An 18,636-nucleotide genomic window follows, 5' to 3' on the forward strand; every position below is an offset into this window, starting at 1 on the left:
ACGTTTGTTAGTGCGACGCTCGTCATACCCATGACATAACCACATAACTATAAGACACGTCAGCAGTTTTGCTGATGACCATTGGAAAAAACGATGTAATATGTTTTCTTTTCTAAGGAATATACAACCAAATTGCACCGACAACGAAAACAGCCGTGACCAACATCGCGAACTAGGACCAAAACTCGTATTTTTTTTGATAAGCTGCTGACACAACTGGTTGGTTATAATACCATGGTCGTACCGTCCGCTCGACGTTTTCATTGTATCTTCTTGTACGTTGTGTTTAAATTATCACGAGTCACGCGACGTTTTCTATATTATTTTGTTTGATTATAAAGAATTTATCGTTATTCGAAACTGATAATCGTTTTTCGTGACCTAGTCGCTTACAATAATGACCATGGAATCAAAAGATGATCGTATTCGGTAAGTATCTACTATAGGCACTTATTACTTAATATTTATGTATAATATATTCGTTATATAGTTACGTTATTATAATCGTGGTAACATGCCGGCCCAACGGCTCAATGTTAAGAGGATGTCAACACGCTATTTGTTTTCTCTCTGGCCGACGCGCCGCGTAGACAAAATACATTAACGCGGAATTATTTTTTCTACGTTTTTAAGTAATCTCGGTGAAATCACCCAGTACAGAGAAGAAGATGGAGAATAATATTTTTGAGGGAATGACATATCGATTTTATATTTTATTGTTATTTGACTTTGACTTTGCATTCGACTTTAAAAATAAACAAAAAAAAATGTTGTACATTTTAATGACGTTTTAATTGTTTTGAGACAATATTTAGACAAATTGATATAACATTCCCTCAAAAATATTATTCTCTATCTTTTTTGTGATGGGTGATTTTGATGGGTGAGAAAGAAAAAACAAATATTGCGCTGAAATCCTCTTAAGTGGTCTTGGTTAACCGAGCACTGATATATTAGCATATGGACATATGGTGGCTAGTATGGTACTAGTCGCACTATGGTCGCTCATGGTAGATAACAATAACACATCAAATTACTTAAAAAGTAATTTTGGTACAATTACTTGTAACCTAAGATAAGTTTCTCTCCAACACGGTATATATAATATATGTTTCTAACAATTCATGCATATATTCAAAGGCCTGTTAAATTTATTAATAAAAAAATAATGATTTTATTTATAGAATATGCTGTTGTTGAACTTGAAGATGGTATCCAATCAGTTCCAATGAATTAGTTAGCTAAACATGATAAACTGTGTTATTATCCAACACACGTCAAATCAATGCCCAATGTAAATTAAATGGTGAAAAACCTAATACCAGTAGATACAAACTGGTCTTTATGTAAATTCATAAATATCCTTGGTTCTAGTAGTAAGTATGAAAGATTAAAATTAAACAGTAAATTTATTAGATAGATTTGTTTTATTTGAAAAAATAATATTTATTGAATTTAAAATAACATTTAATTCAATACTTATTTCAAATAATATGTACATTTTTAATTGATTTATATTATATAATTATAATAATGGTTATAGATGAGTGACTCCGAGGCTGAGACCGCCACAAAAGAGACTACCCGGATGTACAATGATCACCTAGAGTTATCTCATGTGTTTTTATATCTGAATTATCAAGATCAAATAAATAATTCTCTGGAAGCTACTCGTAACATATGGGTATTAATACTATTTGATTTAATTCTTAAGAGTAGGTTTTTGCACTGTTTATTTTCTCTATCTGACTGACCCACATGCAATAGCAATTTCACAATCAGCGGAACAAATTGTGTGTTGTTAGCTTTAATACTAAAGTGAATTGACCAAACCTTAACCTATCTAAACTTTTCATCAAACTTGTTAAAATAATTATCTGTGCATGTATGTTGTTTTTTTTTGTATGCAAGTTCTGAGTATTTAAATTATTACAATTTAAAAATGCTTATGTATTACAGACAAATTTAAATATTGTAAATAAATAAGCCAACCTACAAACACAAATAATGTTCTTTAATTTAAGTTTGATAAATTCATTCTAATATTAAAGCTAACAACATAAGATCGGTTCTGCTGTACTCAAATGTACTATGTTGTGTGTGAATCAGAGAGAGAAAACAAACAATGCACTGAATCCTCTTAATTTAATATTATTGAATATATTACTTTAATAGATTTTTATGTTTAGCCGGAGAGTATAACATTTGATTCGATGACAGGTGATATATCTGTGAATTTTATGCTTGTTTCTTCATCCAAAGCCAAAACACCAATGGACAGAGATGGTTAGAACCGTAGTACTGCTTTTTATGAAAGAACAATTAAAGAACAAGGATTAATTGTTGAAGAAGATCTTGTTGGTGGGTTGACATTTGTCAAAGTGCATGCATCTAGCTATATCAGTGTTACATAGATATTGTGGAGTATTAAAACTGTAAATGCCCATGAAAGAGGTAAATTTTGTTTTTAATATTCTAGAAAAATAACTCAAGTTTGCAAATAATATATATTTTATAAAAAAAAAATAGATTAAGTTTGAAACAATAAAGAATTATGTAGAACTAATCTTTGGTAAATGCGTAATTATTGTGCAATCTAGAGAAGCTACAAGTAACAGATTGGAAGGAAAGGATACAGGATTGCGATTATTTGAGATCAGTGGCAGGGGCAGCCAAAACTTTTGCAGAGTTGTGAAGGCACATAAGAAGAAGTAGCTAATGACCAAATCTTAGATATTCTTATCACGGATAAGACATTTATTATGACTATTAACCAAGGATCAAAACGAAATGGTCTTAGAATCATTTAATTATTATAGATAATTATCTATAGCCGTGGTGTATAGTTGTGTCCATAAGAAATGGTGTGAATAGGTATAGAAAAGTATAGGAACTTTGGGTAGTATTATAGGAGAGCAAAATCTATAAATGAAATTAACATGGAATTTATCAAAAATTAAGAAATAAGCCTATAGAGTATAGATGATAGCGATACTAAGAGTATTAGTTGATCCTGCAAAATGTGACAATCATTGATCTCGATTTTATGGAATATTTGTATTTAGTAAAGATGATAAATATAAACATGTGATACATTTAATTGTTATTTTGTAATATTTATTATGTACTTATTAAGTGAAAGATAAATAAATATAATTTCTTTTTTAGGGAGAGCTACTGAAAATTTATCACGCTGTATGTCAAATGGTTATATTCTCTGGAAGAAAATGCCTGCAACATTATTTACCATTTCTCTCTTTTTACTATAAGTAAGGTTCATTAAGTATTAATTTAATCAACTTTTGTATCCTCTTTTTTTAAGATTGTGGTTGTTATTGCTGCTTTATTTGGAGTTGTGCTGTATCAAATGTCTGTTTTAACATCACTTAGTCATACAAATCAATCAGATGGGATGAGTACACACAGCAATATATTTATTCAAACTACTACAGCTTTCATCAATTTGGTTTGCACTCAATTATTAAATTTTGTTCAACTGTAATAAACTAAGAATTGCCTTCATTGCCTAGCTTATTATTATTGGTTGCAGGTAGAAGGACCATTGGTAGAGGATTTCTTAGGTAGGTTGATAAATAATTCGACTTTGTTGAAAAGTTTAAGTTGTATATTTAAAATGTTCTTCATAAAACACTCCAAAATAGTCCAAAATGACAAAATTGTTATACTGTTGCTCGCGAAGGTACTCGCATGTACGATGGTAAATCACGTCTGGTCAGAGACCATTTATTTTAATTTATATAACAACTAGCTAGAGCCTATGGTAGGTAGTATATTCATAAAATAAAAATGAAAGATAAATATTTCAATACTAATTTTATTTTAGATTCTGAGCTAAATTTAAAGCTAATAAGAGATTAATCTACTGATTAAAACCATCTATTTTTTAATATTATATAATATTGTTTAGGTTTAAAATAAAGCTGTTATTTGTCTGACTGAAATGGAACTACTGCGCACAAAAACCTAATTGGACGAATCTTTGACAATGAATATGTACTTCTTCTAATTTGTAAATTATTATACATCAATAATTTATACAGCTTTTTTGAAAGGCAAAAATGTTGGTCATCCTGCTAAATATTTGCTTACATTCAATCTTCATTGAGAAGAAGTAAGATATGCACATAATCATTTAATTATACTCGATCAATAATATTCAATGAGCATTATGATTTTAGTGTAGTCCAGATGGATATCTCATGGAATTAGCCATCAAATTGTTCATTATAATGGTTGGGCAACAATGTATTGACTGTATTGTATTGGTTTTTTAGTTAAAGCCAAAAACTAAATCTGTTTATATTTGAGTGTGGATTTAAATTAGCTGAGAACACAGGTCTCTTAGAAAATTTGAAATCATAAACCGGAGAAGAAGATTTAGCTACAGCTGTTAAGAAACCTTGGATTAAAGATTACAATACTTTGGATTGGTGACCTTCTCAGAATATTTGGATATGGGTAATATTTAAAAGCTATATAATAAAATTAATTGAATTCATACATTTTTAGTTATGCGATATAGTTTTGTAACATTATTTGTTACTTCATTTCCACTGGCTCCATTCTTTACATTGTTAAACAATGTGTTTGAAATGAGATTAGACGCAAAAAAATTTATGAAGTATTTCTGTCGACCAATTCCTCATAGAGTGCCTAATAATGGTGAGTGGTATTGGGTATTAGATATTTTGTAAAAGTTAGCAGTAATCACAAATGTTGGTATTATATTCTATCAAAATTATTTTGTTTAGTAAAGTAAATTATGATTAATAGGTATTCATAATAGCGTTTTCTTCCAATTATATACCTCGTATGGTGTACATAAGTTTGGTGATTGAAGACAATACAGACAAGGATTTCTTAAATAATACTTGAGCTTACTTTGTTACCAAAAACTTTGAAAGTGGTGTCGCTCCATTGTCGTCGTCATATACTAATGTTACTTATTGCCGGTAAATATATCGATTTATTTTTTTTTCTAATTTTTTTTTTTAGTACCTACGCAACAACATCTATATTGTTTTTGTAGTTATACAGACTATAGGAATCCCCCATGGTTGCCATAGAAGTACGAAACACCCACATTTTATTATGAATTGCTCGTAGCAAGCCTCACATTCATTGTTATATTTCAAGTAATAAAAAATAATTAATGTAATTTTTTTGTGTACTATTCCATTCATTTTTCAGAATATTGTATCTTTAGTGAAAGTAGCCGCCATTCAATAGTTGATACCAGATGTTCCAAATGCCCTTAGCGACAGCGAGAGTCTTACTTTACTACTCAAATGATCATTAAGAAACAAGGCAAAAAAAAAAACGTTTTGTAACAACGGAGGAATACACAGCACACATTCAATACACTAATACATTTATATTATGTATTATTTAATAATATAGTTCTAATATTTTGTTATTTTATACTTGACTGTGTGTTACATTATATATTTTTATTATATTATTATAATATTTATGATTATTTTTATTTTTAAACAATATAACATTTGAACACTGTTATTTTGGTTTTGTTTTCTTATTCGACTGTGTTCGTGTGTTCTCTTCAAATACAATAAAAACCATTAATCTAACTGAAAATATAATTATCTGTCTTCTATTTACATTTCAGAAGTTGAACACATGAATGGTATGTTGCATGGCGTCAATTCACCACAAAGCTTATAAAACCAATACTTATAAAGGTCTTAAGGACTTATTATTTATTGTTAATAATGTTGTTTTGTTCAGCCGCACTTTCTGTATATTAAAACATTTATTATATTGATCAAAGTCAGTGAGACCCAACCTTTTTTTATTTTGCGGACCACCTGCTATAATAGAAAATAGGTATAAATTTAATAATAAAAGAAAGGAACTTAAATACCTTGCAAATAATGGTGTTTTTATATATTTTGGTTCAACTTAAAAATTTGATTTGGGTTGGGTATCACTGATCTTAGTCATTATATTGTGTTCATGGTTTTTAATACTAATTATGAAGCAATTCGCCATTTTGCTTGGTAATCTTTAACACAACACATTTACTTTAATTCTTCACGCACAAAGCCACAAACTTGTTTTAAATAATTATTTAACTTTTATAATTTACATTAATATATAATATAGAGAAATATTGCTAATTATAATAACCAAAGATCTTGATAAAAAATAGATAAAAAAATTTTAAATTCCCATAGTTTATACAATTATAAGTTGTTATAACAATATTGGCGATTTCTGCATTATGATCTAAGTAGAAAACTTTCGGTAATGACAATGTCACAATTGAAAGTTTAATGTACTTACCTACTATTTTTCAAAAAAATGTTAATTTACATTTGCCTTATTAAAATATAATTTTTCGGACTAAATGAAAACAAACAAATTTGTTAGTATGTTATCTGTAAGAATGACCTCTGGGAATTTAAAACAATTTGTCATTAGCATTGATTTTATAATACTTAAATGTATGAAGTACACATATTTCCTTTTGCCCCATATTACTATTGGCTAAGGGGCAAATGAGAATTTTACTATTTTTTTTTTAGGCCGGATATAATATGTTATCACCACCCATCGATGAGAAATTAATATCGTTTCCAATTATAGGAATATATAGTATGAAAAACACAATGTTCAATATTTGTCAACAATTTAGTGACATATTTTAGAAAAAGATTTAATTATATTTGATCCGTTTACACATTGCTCGATGGATATGCTTTCAAAGTAAATACATAGTAAAATACAAGCTTTGATCTCGTCCGACGTTCGATATTAGTTACATGAATCACCTTTATGAGGTGATATGGACATTCCAACACGCCATAGCGTGCTCCACTTTCCACACTATATAGGCAAAATTCGCCTTCAAAGGCGTATAAAAGGACGTATTGATGCTTCGTTCTGGCATAACGCAATTTATGTGCAAATATTATAATCTTCTGTGAGTACATAGCTGACCTAACCTTATATTAATAACTTGTTTTAGATGTTTAATCCTCGGTTAAAAAAACTGAGCAATTAATACATTTTTAACCAAGTACAAAATAATTTGAAGATATTTGTGATTTTGATGAATTTTGTCAAAATTAAATTTTAAACGAGACGTGCTCATATTTGGTTTCATTACAGCTACACACTCGTCCATGAAACCGTTTTCATTTTTTATATGTATTACTTCGGACTTGAGGACTTTTGAACACATATTATTGACACATCTTAGACTGTCGTAGGTAGACGCCTCATTTGACCTTTGTAAGTGACTAAATTCACAACCAAGTACCAACGCACATCACGACTTACAAAATGTACCTATATGCTGTTATGCATAGGTCGAGATAGATAAATTTAAATCTGTGTCCGTTGTAACTATATAGATAGAGAATGGCAAACGTAAATCAAAAAAAATATTACGATTACGGAACAATATATGTGCCGTATTGATATTGGATGAACAAACAGTTATATAGTACCTATCTTATCTTTTAGTAAATCGGATCAAGCTTGTACTTTAGAGAGGTAATTTTTCGATTTTCTCAAAAGTTTTCTAACACCACGGAAAAAACCACCAAAATACCCTATTGTTAAGCTATTTTTTTTCTAACGCTTTGTTCACCATAGAAACGAATAACATTTTAAAACAACCGTTAAAAAAAAATGAAAATGTATAAATTTATATTTATTCAATTTATAATTAAACATAAACATACATTACTTATATACTTTAAACCTGAAAAATTGTTAAATAACATTCACTTTTGTTATGATATGTTGATATACAAATGTTTCAGCATTCAATTTCTTTCTTATTAGTTAATATGTATAAACTTAAGTTAGTAACTGTCATTATTATCAGTATTATTATATTGTATGTTTATGTACAGTTTTGTACGTCGTAAATAAAATTGATATTATTCTGTGTTGGCTAGTATCTAAATAAACATTTTATAATAATTATATTATATTATGTGTAATACTGTGCTGGCCACAAATATTATTATTATTACAATATAAAGCTGGTGAATATTATTTTTGACGACTTTTTGTAAATGTTTAATCGAATAAAATGTATATTGTAAAAGTCAATTGAGTCAATTTTGTAGAGTCAATTGTTTTAATAATATTGTATCCAATAAGTTTTTAACGTTTTTAAATTTGGTTTTTATATTATACTATTACACTGTTTAAAGTAAAGTAACGTTTTCAATTAATTTAATTGTTTTTCCTCGACTTAAAATAGCTGCCGACACCGTAATTAGATTGCTATGTTTCACGCGTGAAGAGATATTCTGTTAACCAATATTAAGATGAGGCTGCAGGTCGTAGTTATTTTAAAGGTATAGTTGTAGATTGTAGTGAGATTAGATTCTGTTTTACTTGCGTTAATATTACGGAGTAAAAATTAGTTATAGAACGATGATTTCACTTAGGATGGATACGATAAGCCAAATTGATCAAGACCCGGCTTTTAGTTGTATAATTTACCTGCGAAATGAAAACGGGCTCGTTTATTATCTTTAAAATTTGTACGAGATTAAATTCTTTATCCAAATCCTAAGACCACCTATGCGGTTATCGTAGTAAATATTAGAGCTCATAGGCGTTACTATTCTACTTGAGAATCGGTATTAATTAATAATCAGATATGTACCGAAGAAGTTTTACCTTGTTGTATTTTCCATAAGGACTTAAATCCTAGACATTGTTCATTTTATAAAGTATTTGCATTAAGAAAATGGTTTGTAAATAATTCTTAAAAACTAATATTATGTATAAACAAAATACTTATATATATTTTTTTCATTTCAATAAACATTTATAACAATTTATTGTATTGTTTGGCGTTTGCTTACTTAATTATTCAAATTTATTATTATAAAATATTGTATTGTACTATTGGGGTCATAAATAAATAAATAAATAAACGTCCCTAATATATTATAACATTATTTTTACATTATTTTTTTTTTCTATATTGCAATAGTGATTATATGCGACTATTATAAACCTAATATATAAATTATTTGTATGCATAATTTATTCTAATATCTATTTTACACCATCAATACCATCTACATATTATGATCAAGTGCCTCTGCCTCTCTATAAAAAAAAAAATAATAAATATAAGTTTAATTATTTAAAAACAAAATCAATTTTAATTCATTTACTCTATGCGGTAGTGTCCATAAGCCATTGGATGTATTTTATCAGCAAGCATAACCCGCTTGTCATCAAAACAGTTGTAGGTTAATTTTTTTGTTACGATTGTCGTCAGTTGGTGATTGAGTGAGCGTGTAGACACGTTATCTAAATTGGTGACTAACCCAGCTATGCCAAACAATCACTTTTTGTGATCATCAAAAGTCATGTAATTTTTAACTACATGACCTCGGATGACCTTAGCTTTTATTTTTTCTGTACCAGCGAGCTTAAAAGTATAAGACTGCCCTCAAAGCACAGAATTGTGAAATTATTAACCCTTTGACTTCATAGGAAAAACAACCTGGCTTCTTCCTCCGCTCTGCCACGTAACATGGATGATCTTGTGGCAAATCTGAAGTATCCGTTATGTATTTATCTTTTATCTTTATCTAGATAGATTTGAATTTAGTTATCTTTTATCTTTATCTAGATAAATTTTCATCATGTTATCTATGGATAAAAAAAATGATAAATTAAGCGCTTTATCTTTATCTAGATAAAAAAGTACTTATCTGATCCCAACACTGTATTTACATTCCAAGTTTTTGTAAAAATCATTCGTGTGTATATGATACACCAAAGAATCTATAATAATAATATTAATTAATATTTTTGAATATAATGTTAATTATAATATTATTCACCTGTATCAGTATACGTAAGGTTAAGTTTTTCACCATAATGTTTCCGCATGACATTGTAATGATAGTCATACATCAAAAATAAAATGTAGACTTTTTTGACAATTGCTTGTTTTAAACTACTTACGATAATGAATTATATAGTTCGTTTTGCGTTTGAATGTAGCCTTAAGTTTTTTAACTTTAGAACCTGGTGGTATACCATTCATAGGTAGGAAAGGTAAGTCGTTATGCTTATCATGTAGTTCTTCTGGATAAATAATGTCAACCTCATACACCCGACCAATAGGCGAATCATCGTGAAGATCATCTAGCCCATAAAGTGTTAGCTCTACCCATTTCAACCCTCCACTCGAAATATATTGTGACATTGGCCAACCGTAGAGATTATTACCATTATAAACATGAACAGCATTTCATAGTCAGCCAGAAGTTCTAAGCGCTTGCCCATTTTCTGAAGCATACAATCAAACGACATACCTAGGGCAGTATAATAGAAAGCTGGATCGATTGCATAAGCTTTCATGCAAACGTTGCGGAACACCTCGAAGACGTCAGTCAATAACAGAACATCAATTTTTAAATATAAATCGGAATACCCTCCAAGTGTACGACAATCCAAATGTGACCAAACGTCCATGACGAAAATGTATTCATAATTGTCAATGGTTGTTTCATAAAGTGTGCTGTAAAAGTCTTGTTTTGATGGTAAAGAATTTTCCTCTATTTTCGACCAGTTGTCTGTGTAATCATAACAATATACCAATTTACGTGTAACAATACTCATATCTTCTGCGACAAAATATTTTGATGTCTCGCAGAATTTATCTAAGCTTGGTGTTACTAAATTTGATGCTAGAGTTGATAATTTCGATGCCATAAATCTATACGTGTCGATAAATCGTATAGTAAATGTATTACTTATATATTTAGAAAAAGATGAATTGTTCCTCAGTATGCAGAATAACTTTTATCGAATGGAATCGTATGAAAGTTCTTTAACAATAAATTGTGAGTCATAACTCGTTAAATTATGAAAGTACGCGGGAATAAATTTCAGTTGTTGAAGATTAAGGTTAAATTTAGTGCATAATAAATAATACCTAAATATACTTCATAAGTTTAATATTGAATACAATGACATTTTATTTTACCATTAAAAACGACGTTGTTCCTAATACATTTTGTATAATGAATGAAATGTTTTGCGCCCCTAGAAAATGGCGGTTGTTGACAGCTGAGCTTCACTTGATGACAATGTGAATTATCAAGGAGTACCAAGGTGTATAACTGATATCAATACTCCTTGAGAAGTGCCTTATCTAGTTAGTATATAGAAATCTGTGTGTTAATTACATTATTGTTCCACCCTATCTGTTTCTCTATATTCCGATTTCCTCACGAGCAAATCATTATGTATTATTACTCTATGTGGCAAATCACGCATGTAGGTACTTTAAGTTTTTTATACATCGTAACATTTATTGTTGAATTGTCAAAAATCGGTTCTCTTCAGACACATTTCTTCGTTTTGCGACTATAATCGTGTATACAGCATCTACCCATGTAAGTATACACATTCATAACTAGTAAATTTGTCAATTACGCGGTGTCGGCGCCTCTCGCTAAAGAGGGTGTGGGCCACACGCGGGATCCCTTGTAAGTTGCGTCCCGATAGCAACAGGTACCTACGTAAGTTGCGGTAGGTATTTCTCAGGTACATGTAAGTTGCAGTCCGTGTTTCTGTCATGTATATAATTATAAGAAGAATTATAATTATATAATTGTGTATTTAATTGCGTGCGACGGAAAATCCGTAAAAATATCATATTATTTTAAAGGTATATAATGTTTTTATTGACGAAGCAAGTTGTAATAACGACTCGTTACAAAAGAATTTACATCCGGTTCTCTATTTTTTTTTTTTTTTTTTTTTTTATTAAAAATTATCATAACTTACAAACATTAAGTTATACAAATCATAAATGATTATCTTTCTTTTTTAAGCTAAAAGCTTGTGTTAAAGATAGAGAGTAATACAATTAAAATTAAAATGTATATGAATATATAACAAATTATTGTGTTGAAATTAACAACACAGCAGAGAAACTAAAATTAATCTATTTTTTAAATTATTTGAGAGAACAACCAATTATATACTAAGTTTTTAGCATTATTTTGAGTAAGATGAATATTTTTTTTTATAAAGACATGGAATAATAATCTATAATCTGGTACATTTTACTGTAGTGACGTACAACAAACACACGTTAGGTAATTGGATCATCGATAACCATTCTATACAAGCAAACGAATAAGTTGGTGATTTTTTCCGTTTAAAACGAATGTGATGGATGGTGAGCGAAGCATACAACACAATGAAAAGGGGAAAAAACATAGTTGATTGGGGGTCAAAAATATGGGTTTCATACGTTTTTAAAAAATAATATTCCATGTTGGTGTAGCACCAAAGAACAATGTTGGCACAGAAAAATTCAACTGTTAGGGCTTAGTACTGATAAAAATATGCAATTTAAATAATTAATACAACATAACATAGGTATAGGTACAAAATGTATTTTCATTATTTTAGTTTATTAGCCAAGCTAATAAGTGTTAATAAAAAAAAAAAACCAATATCTTAAACCCTACCAATATTATAATTTATAAGAGTAATGTTCACAGTCCTAAGTCTGATAAAATGGGAAGGAAAATATTGATTGTAAATTGGTCACATATATTTTAATATAAAAAATACCTGGGATCCAATTTACATCAAAAAGATACATTAAAGGGACACAATTTAAGGTTATTTACCTCAGGTCGTTTTTTAGGTTAAGTTTCGGTTGTGGGTGTCCTGACTTTTCAACCCGGTTTAAAAATTTGTTAGTCTTTAGTTAGATGTGTCAGCAGTTTTCAAGTGTTCATCGTTTACTGTCATTGGGACTGCTTGCTTAATGTTAATGTATTAGTAATTATGTTGCATTTTCAATGATTTGTTTAAACTATATTATAGAAAATATAATGAAAAGTTATATTTTATTAAATTATCTGCTACTAATTTGGCAATAGAAAATGTTAAAGTCATTCAAGGCCAATGTAATCTTTGTCTTTGATTATTTTATTTTTCACTATTTGGATTATATTATTATTGGTACCTACTTTTTACTTTTATTGCAAGTGTTTAAGTTCCATTTTAAATTAGATTGTAGTTATTGCACTTACTTAATATTACCATTTAATACTTTTATAGAGAGTATTGATGGCTTATAGAATTTTTTTGAAATATTTAAACAATATATTATATTCCTGTTTATACATTTTAGTTTTAAAATAAAATAACTTTAAAAATATACATTAAAAAAGATTAACCTAAACACATTTCATTTTGAATACTAAATGTGAAACTATGGGTTACAAAATTACTGGAAAATAACTAATAGAAATAAAAATTATTATTTACTTTGATAAATTATCAATATTATATAGTAAATCAATTGAATAGTTTTAGGTTTTCGGCGATTTATAATTTTAAATTTTAATCAAGCTTAAAGGAAATATTTAAAACAATTAAAATTGTATTCTTGTAGTATCAGACTTTGAGTGAAGTTTTGTGTCAGATGATGTGTTAGATATATAGGTACAAAACTAATTCATTATAAAATGTATTTTATATTAATTATCTTCTATTTATTTTGTATGGTCAAGTTTAAACAATTTTTAACTATGTTGTACTCTTCTGTGGTTTTTGTTGTATAACCAATTCATAAAAAATCTTTTAAGATTGATTAATATGAATCAAATTATTTCACATCATTGTCATTTTTAACACTATTAGTTAAATTGTTTTTTTTTTTTTTAAATCTTTGTAATAAATTAAAATATAGTATTAGTATATCATTAAATTATATACAAAAAAAAAAGTTCTACTTAAATTGTACCTATACTATTTTTTGATTGAACAATTTTTATTTTACGGATTATTTGTGTGAATGCAATCTTGAAAGAATTATTATCCTTACATGTTGGGTAGTTTTTAATTTATAACTAATTTTAAATTCATTGATTTCAGAATATTTTAAATAATGAATGCTAATAAGTCAAAACATGGACTGTCTAGTGAAGCCAATGACTCGGAACCACGCAGCATGGATGTCGGTGGAACTATTGAGTCTGACTGGAAAGAAGTGGATGACAACTTCAATGAGCTGAATTTAAAAAAAGAATTAATGCATGGTATTTCCATTTATGGTTTGGAAAAACTATTACCTATTCAACAGCGTGCTATTTTGCCATGCATCAAAGGACAAGATGTCATTGTTCAGGCCCAATCTGGTACTGGCAAAATTACTTTTTCAATTTCAATTCTCCAACTAATTGACACAAGTTTAAATGAGTGTCAAGCTCTCATTTTGGCACCAACGTGTGAATTGGCTCAACAAATTCAAAACGTAAACTTATTTAATATTTTTATTTGGTTAGATTTTGTACTGTTTACTATGTAACATTTGTTTTTAGGTGATTATTGCTTTGGGCAACTTCATGAAAGCCGATTGTCATGCTTGCATTGCCAAAACAGACGTTTATGATAACATGCATAACAAGCTGAATACTGTATCCCATGTAGTGGTTGGCACTCCTGACCATGTTTATGACATGATTGTTAGAAAATCACTACTAACTCAATTTATCAAGATATTTGTGTTGGACGAAGCTGATGAAATATTGTCTCAAGGTTTCAAAGATCAAATTACAAAGGTGTTCAATTGCCTTGAAGAAAATATTCAGGTTATTCTATGGTCTGCTACAATGTCTGAGGATGTTTTGAATGTGAACACGCACTTCATGCGTAATCCAGTACTCATTCATGGGCAGAAAGGTAAGGATAACATCAAAGACAGCTGCAATGTACCAACAGCTGTTACTACAAGCGATGACATGGTAAACCATAAGAAACTAGCAGAGTTTGTCAAAGAAGTATTAGACTGTGACCTACATAAAGATATGATGGAATTACGTTCATTACGTCCATTACGTTCATCGGTAAGAATTTATTTTATGAAAATATATTTTCAGGAAACATGTAATTAATTTATTAATGTATGCTTTTAGATTAAATCCAAACAGTCAGTTGAAAATCCTAAACAAAAGTTTCAAGACATTATCATAGACAAATTTGCTTTAATCAACATCATCAAATCACGTTATGCAAGACAAATGGAAAATTTATCAGTTTGTGAACAACATCAAGACTTTTGGTTTAGAAAATACAAAAAATTAATAAACCATGTAAATACCACTAGGGACAAATTAAAACGTCTGAATAGGGACCCTAAACCTAACCTTGCTGTTAAACATGTTAGAAATGTTGGAATAAACGCGTGTCCAACAACAATACTCAAAGAAACAGCAATACTCAACAAAAAAACAATATTATAGTGTTCACCACAAGTACCACCCTTTCAAAAATTTTTTTTTTTATATTCGTATTGCTCTATAGACTATGAATAAGGTATTTGATTTTCCTATAAAACTTAAATTGTATAACAAAGTCATCGCTTATAAATAAATATTTTTTATACTTTGCTTATGAATTGTTTTTGAATAAAATTATAATAAGTAATATCTTATAATTTACCACCAAGTAGTAAACATTAAAATAGTTTCATTAACAATTTAAAATATAATATTAATATAATAATTTTACATGAAATACAAATAATTATTATGTAACATTATTGATTTGATTTTTAAAAAAGCGGTTCAGAATACTTTTGTTTTAACTGGGTGTTGGGTGCTAGTGTATAAGTTAGCATTCAGCCTAACCTTGGTGCAAGTGTAACGGACAACAATCCGGTACGTCATACATAAAACTATGACTATTTATATAAATTATTAATAAGACGTACAATCTCACCTTCACATCTAAGAAAGGGGTGGCAATCAACTAGCAGATAACCGAGCGCTCATATTTCATTTAAAGCGCATTATTTAAAACGCAATGCACATTTTAATTTAACATTTAAGAGGATGTCAGCGCACTATTTGTTTTCTCTCTCTGGCAAACCCGCAACATAGACATAACGCGCAATCTTAGAGTAAAATCACCCATTAAAAAAAGATAGAGGATAACATTTTTGAGGGAACGAGATATCAATTTCTCTAAATATTGTTTCAAAACAATTTAAACATCATTTTTTCGTTTATTTTAAAAGTCGAATACAAAGTCAAATAACAATAAAATATCAAATTGATACATCATTCCCTTTAAAATATTATTCTCTATCTGTTTTGTAATAGGTGATTTTACCCTAAGATTACTTAAAAACATAGAAATAATTTAATAATAATAAATAAATAAATAATTATAATTATAATTATAAATAATTTAATTCTGCGAAAATGCGTTTTGTCTATGTTGTGCGTGGGTCAAAGAGAGTAAACAAATAGTGCGTTGACAACCTCTTAACATTTAACAAAAAATCCACATATATATAATTATATATTATATATATGTGTACTATATAACATATATAATATATTTATACAGGGTGATTCTTTTATCAAACAACACTCATTATTTAAAAAAGTATTGACTTTTTTCAAAGTTGTAGATTTACACTCTTCTTGAATTGTATTTATTTTTTTATATTTTCACCCTTATATTTATTAGACAAGCTACCAACAACTTGATTTTCAAATGGTAACGTACACTTAAAATTTCATAAATTAATTAGGTTAATTTTTTTTATGAATTATTACGTTCAAATTTTTATTTTATGTTCATCCTTTGATGAGATATTGTTCCTCAAAGTTGGGTAGTTTGAGTGGTGGTTATTGTGTGTAAATGTGTTACAGGTACCACGTCAGTAGATACCGCAGCTATTCGGATTTTTAGGCCTCAGGGCAATAGATATAACACTTTCAAATCAATTTCAGTAGATACAGTAAAGTTAAGCTGTGCCCCTAAATGTATTGTATAATACCCATTTGGCTGGGTGTCGCGCACTTCGCCCCACTGAAGGTGATCTGGCACTGGTCTAAGCCCTCATTATGATACTTATCAATTATAAAGGATATAAGTAATAAATTTGATATCATTCAACCCAAAGGCCAATAATTATCAATTGGTAATAATTGTGGCATACTGGCATTGTACCGGGTAGGGTAACATTAAATTAAATTTATTCTGTGCCTAGGGCATTTATTGAGCTTATCATAATGGACGAACATGAACATAAAATATCACAGAAAAATGAATACCTATAAAATATAAATTAATTTTATTCTGTTGTACAAGTGTAGAGTAATAAAAATAAATAACAATACTATATTGTATTTCTCTATTTTTAGCAATGTCCTATTAATTCTGTAATATCTATGACGTATACATACCTAAATACCTTTAATGATGAAATATTGGTTGGCCAATTTATTTTTTATTCACTTAGTAGTATACTAGTATCACAGAATAGGTAATATTTTGAAGATTTGATATTAATAATTATTTATTTATATCACGATAATATTATGAATTACATATTATAATAGATAGTTAAGTTTATCTATATACAATTTACAATTCTGAATATACTATACCGTCTATACTAACATACATTTGAATAATAGGTTAATATTACATTATAATAAATATATTAGCTCTCAACTAATTAAAAATTAGGCAAACAATTTTAATTTTTAATTTTTACAATTTCTATTTAAAATTAAATTTAAGTATAATATTAATAATCATTTTTTACTAATATTATTATGAGCCATTAAACAATTTTACTTTAATTAGAAACCCGGGACTATGAAAAATTAATTTCAAAATTATGATATAGTTTAATTTAATTTGTTTTGGAGCTATGCAAAATGTGAGTAAAGATATAAAATATATTCAAAAAATTAAAACAAACTTTCCAGTCACCCCAGACTTAAAAATATATAGTAAAATTTAAAATTGGTGTTAATATTTTTATAAGTTGAATTTAGAACTAGATAATTATTATAACAACACCAATCATTGAGAGAAGAATTTAGTATAGGTACATCATTATACAATGTAATACAATATCATTTTTAAAAAAAAAGAAATATTAATAATAATATATATTTTTTTAAATACTTTACATTGAACATTTATACTATTATTACTATTAGTAATAATTGAAATATAATTATCAATCACATATCTATTTATTTTTTTTTTTAAATTATTTATTTTATTTACACAATCTACGTCATATTATATTGTGTATATTCAACACAACATACATTTTTTTTTTTTTTTTTAATTGAATTAGGCCTCGGCAAATATGGCCATTGGCGACAAAGAGTTTAACTTTAAATTATTTACATGTTATATAAGTTGCATATTAAATACTATTGATAAGGCTGGACTTAGTAATTAAGGTTATCATGCGTCTTATGTTGTCTGAGTGGAGGGCTTCTGACAGAATGTTTGAGATGCCTGCTTCACGTCTATCCATTTCGTATGAAAGGCATTCAGCTATGATGTGTTTAATTGTGAGAGTTGTACCGCAGCTGGCGCATAGGGGTGGGTCTTCCTTCTTCATCAGATACTGATGGGTTATCGATGTGTGTCCTATACGAATTCTGTTGATTGATGTTTCCATTTTCCTTGAGAAGTCTGGTGGATGTGTCCATGTGTGGATGGTATTTTTAATTTCGTTTAATTTTGAGGTAGGTACCTTGTTTCCATGCCCGTTGCCATATTATGTTGTTTGATATTATTCTAGTTATGGCT

The 18,636-nt window shown here is 28.4% G+C and overlaps 1 protein-coding gene and 2 long non-coding RNA genes across 3 annotated transcripts in view; all 3 read left to right on the forward strand.

Annotated features, from left to right (window-relative positions):
* The first annotated feature begins 300 nt into the window (after positions 1-300).
* LOC132947054 (uncharacterized) lies at positions 301-5,538 on the forward strand. The gene is made up of 12 exons (XR_009664817.1): positions 301-429; positions 1,185-1,376; positions 1,544-1,684; positions 2,190-2,361; positions 3,169-3,466; positions 3,551-3,581; positions 3,929-4,132; positions 4,200-4,479; positions 4,544-4,683; positions 4,795-4,973; positions 5,051-5,156; positions 5,212-5,538. It is a non-coding gene; the product is annotated as an uncharacterized LOC132947054 (long non-coding RNA).
* A 1,413-nt stretch (positions 5,539-6,951) lies between these two features.
* Positions 6,952-18,636, forward strand: part of LOC132947118 (uncharacterized) — a 105,735-nt gene continuing 94,050 nt past the window's right edge. The window contains exon 1 of the long non-coding RNA XR_009664830.1: positions 6,952-6,964. This is a non-coding gene — a long non-coding RNA (uncharacterized LOC132947118). The remainder of the gene's footprint in view (positions 6,965-18,636) is intronic.
* Positions 11,284-15,498, forward strand: LOC132946999 (eukaryotic initiation factor 4A-like). Its single transcript, XM_061017166.1, has 4 exons — positions 11,284-11,432; positions 13,939-14,317; positions 14,385-14,909; positions 14,979-15,498. The coding sequence occupies exons 2-4, from the start codon at positions 13,952-13,954 to the stop codon at positions 15,303-15,305; spliced, it is 1,218 nt and encodes a 405-aa protein (XP_060873149.1). The 5' UTR covers positions 11,284-11,432; positions 13,939-13,951; the 3' UTR covers positions 15,306-15,498.

Source organism: Metopolophium dirhodum, chromosome 6, assembly GCF_019925205.1.
Source record: "Metopolophium dirhodum isolate CAU chromosome 6, ASM1992520v1, whole genome shotgun sequence".
Taxonomy (NCBI): domain Eukaryota; kingdom Metazoa; phylum Arthropoda; class Insecta; order Hemiptera; family Aphididae; genus Metopolophium; species Metopolophium dirhodum.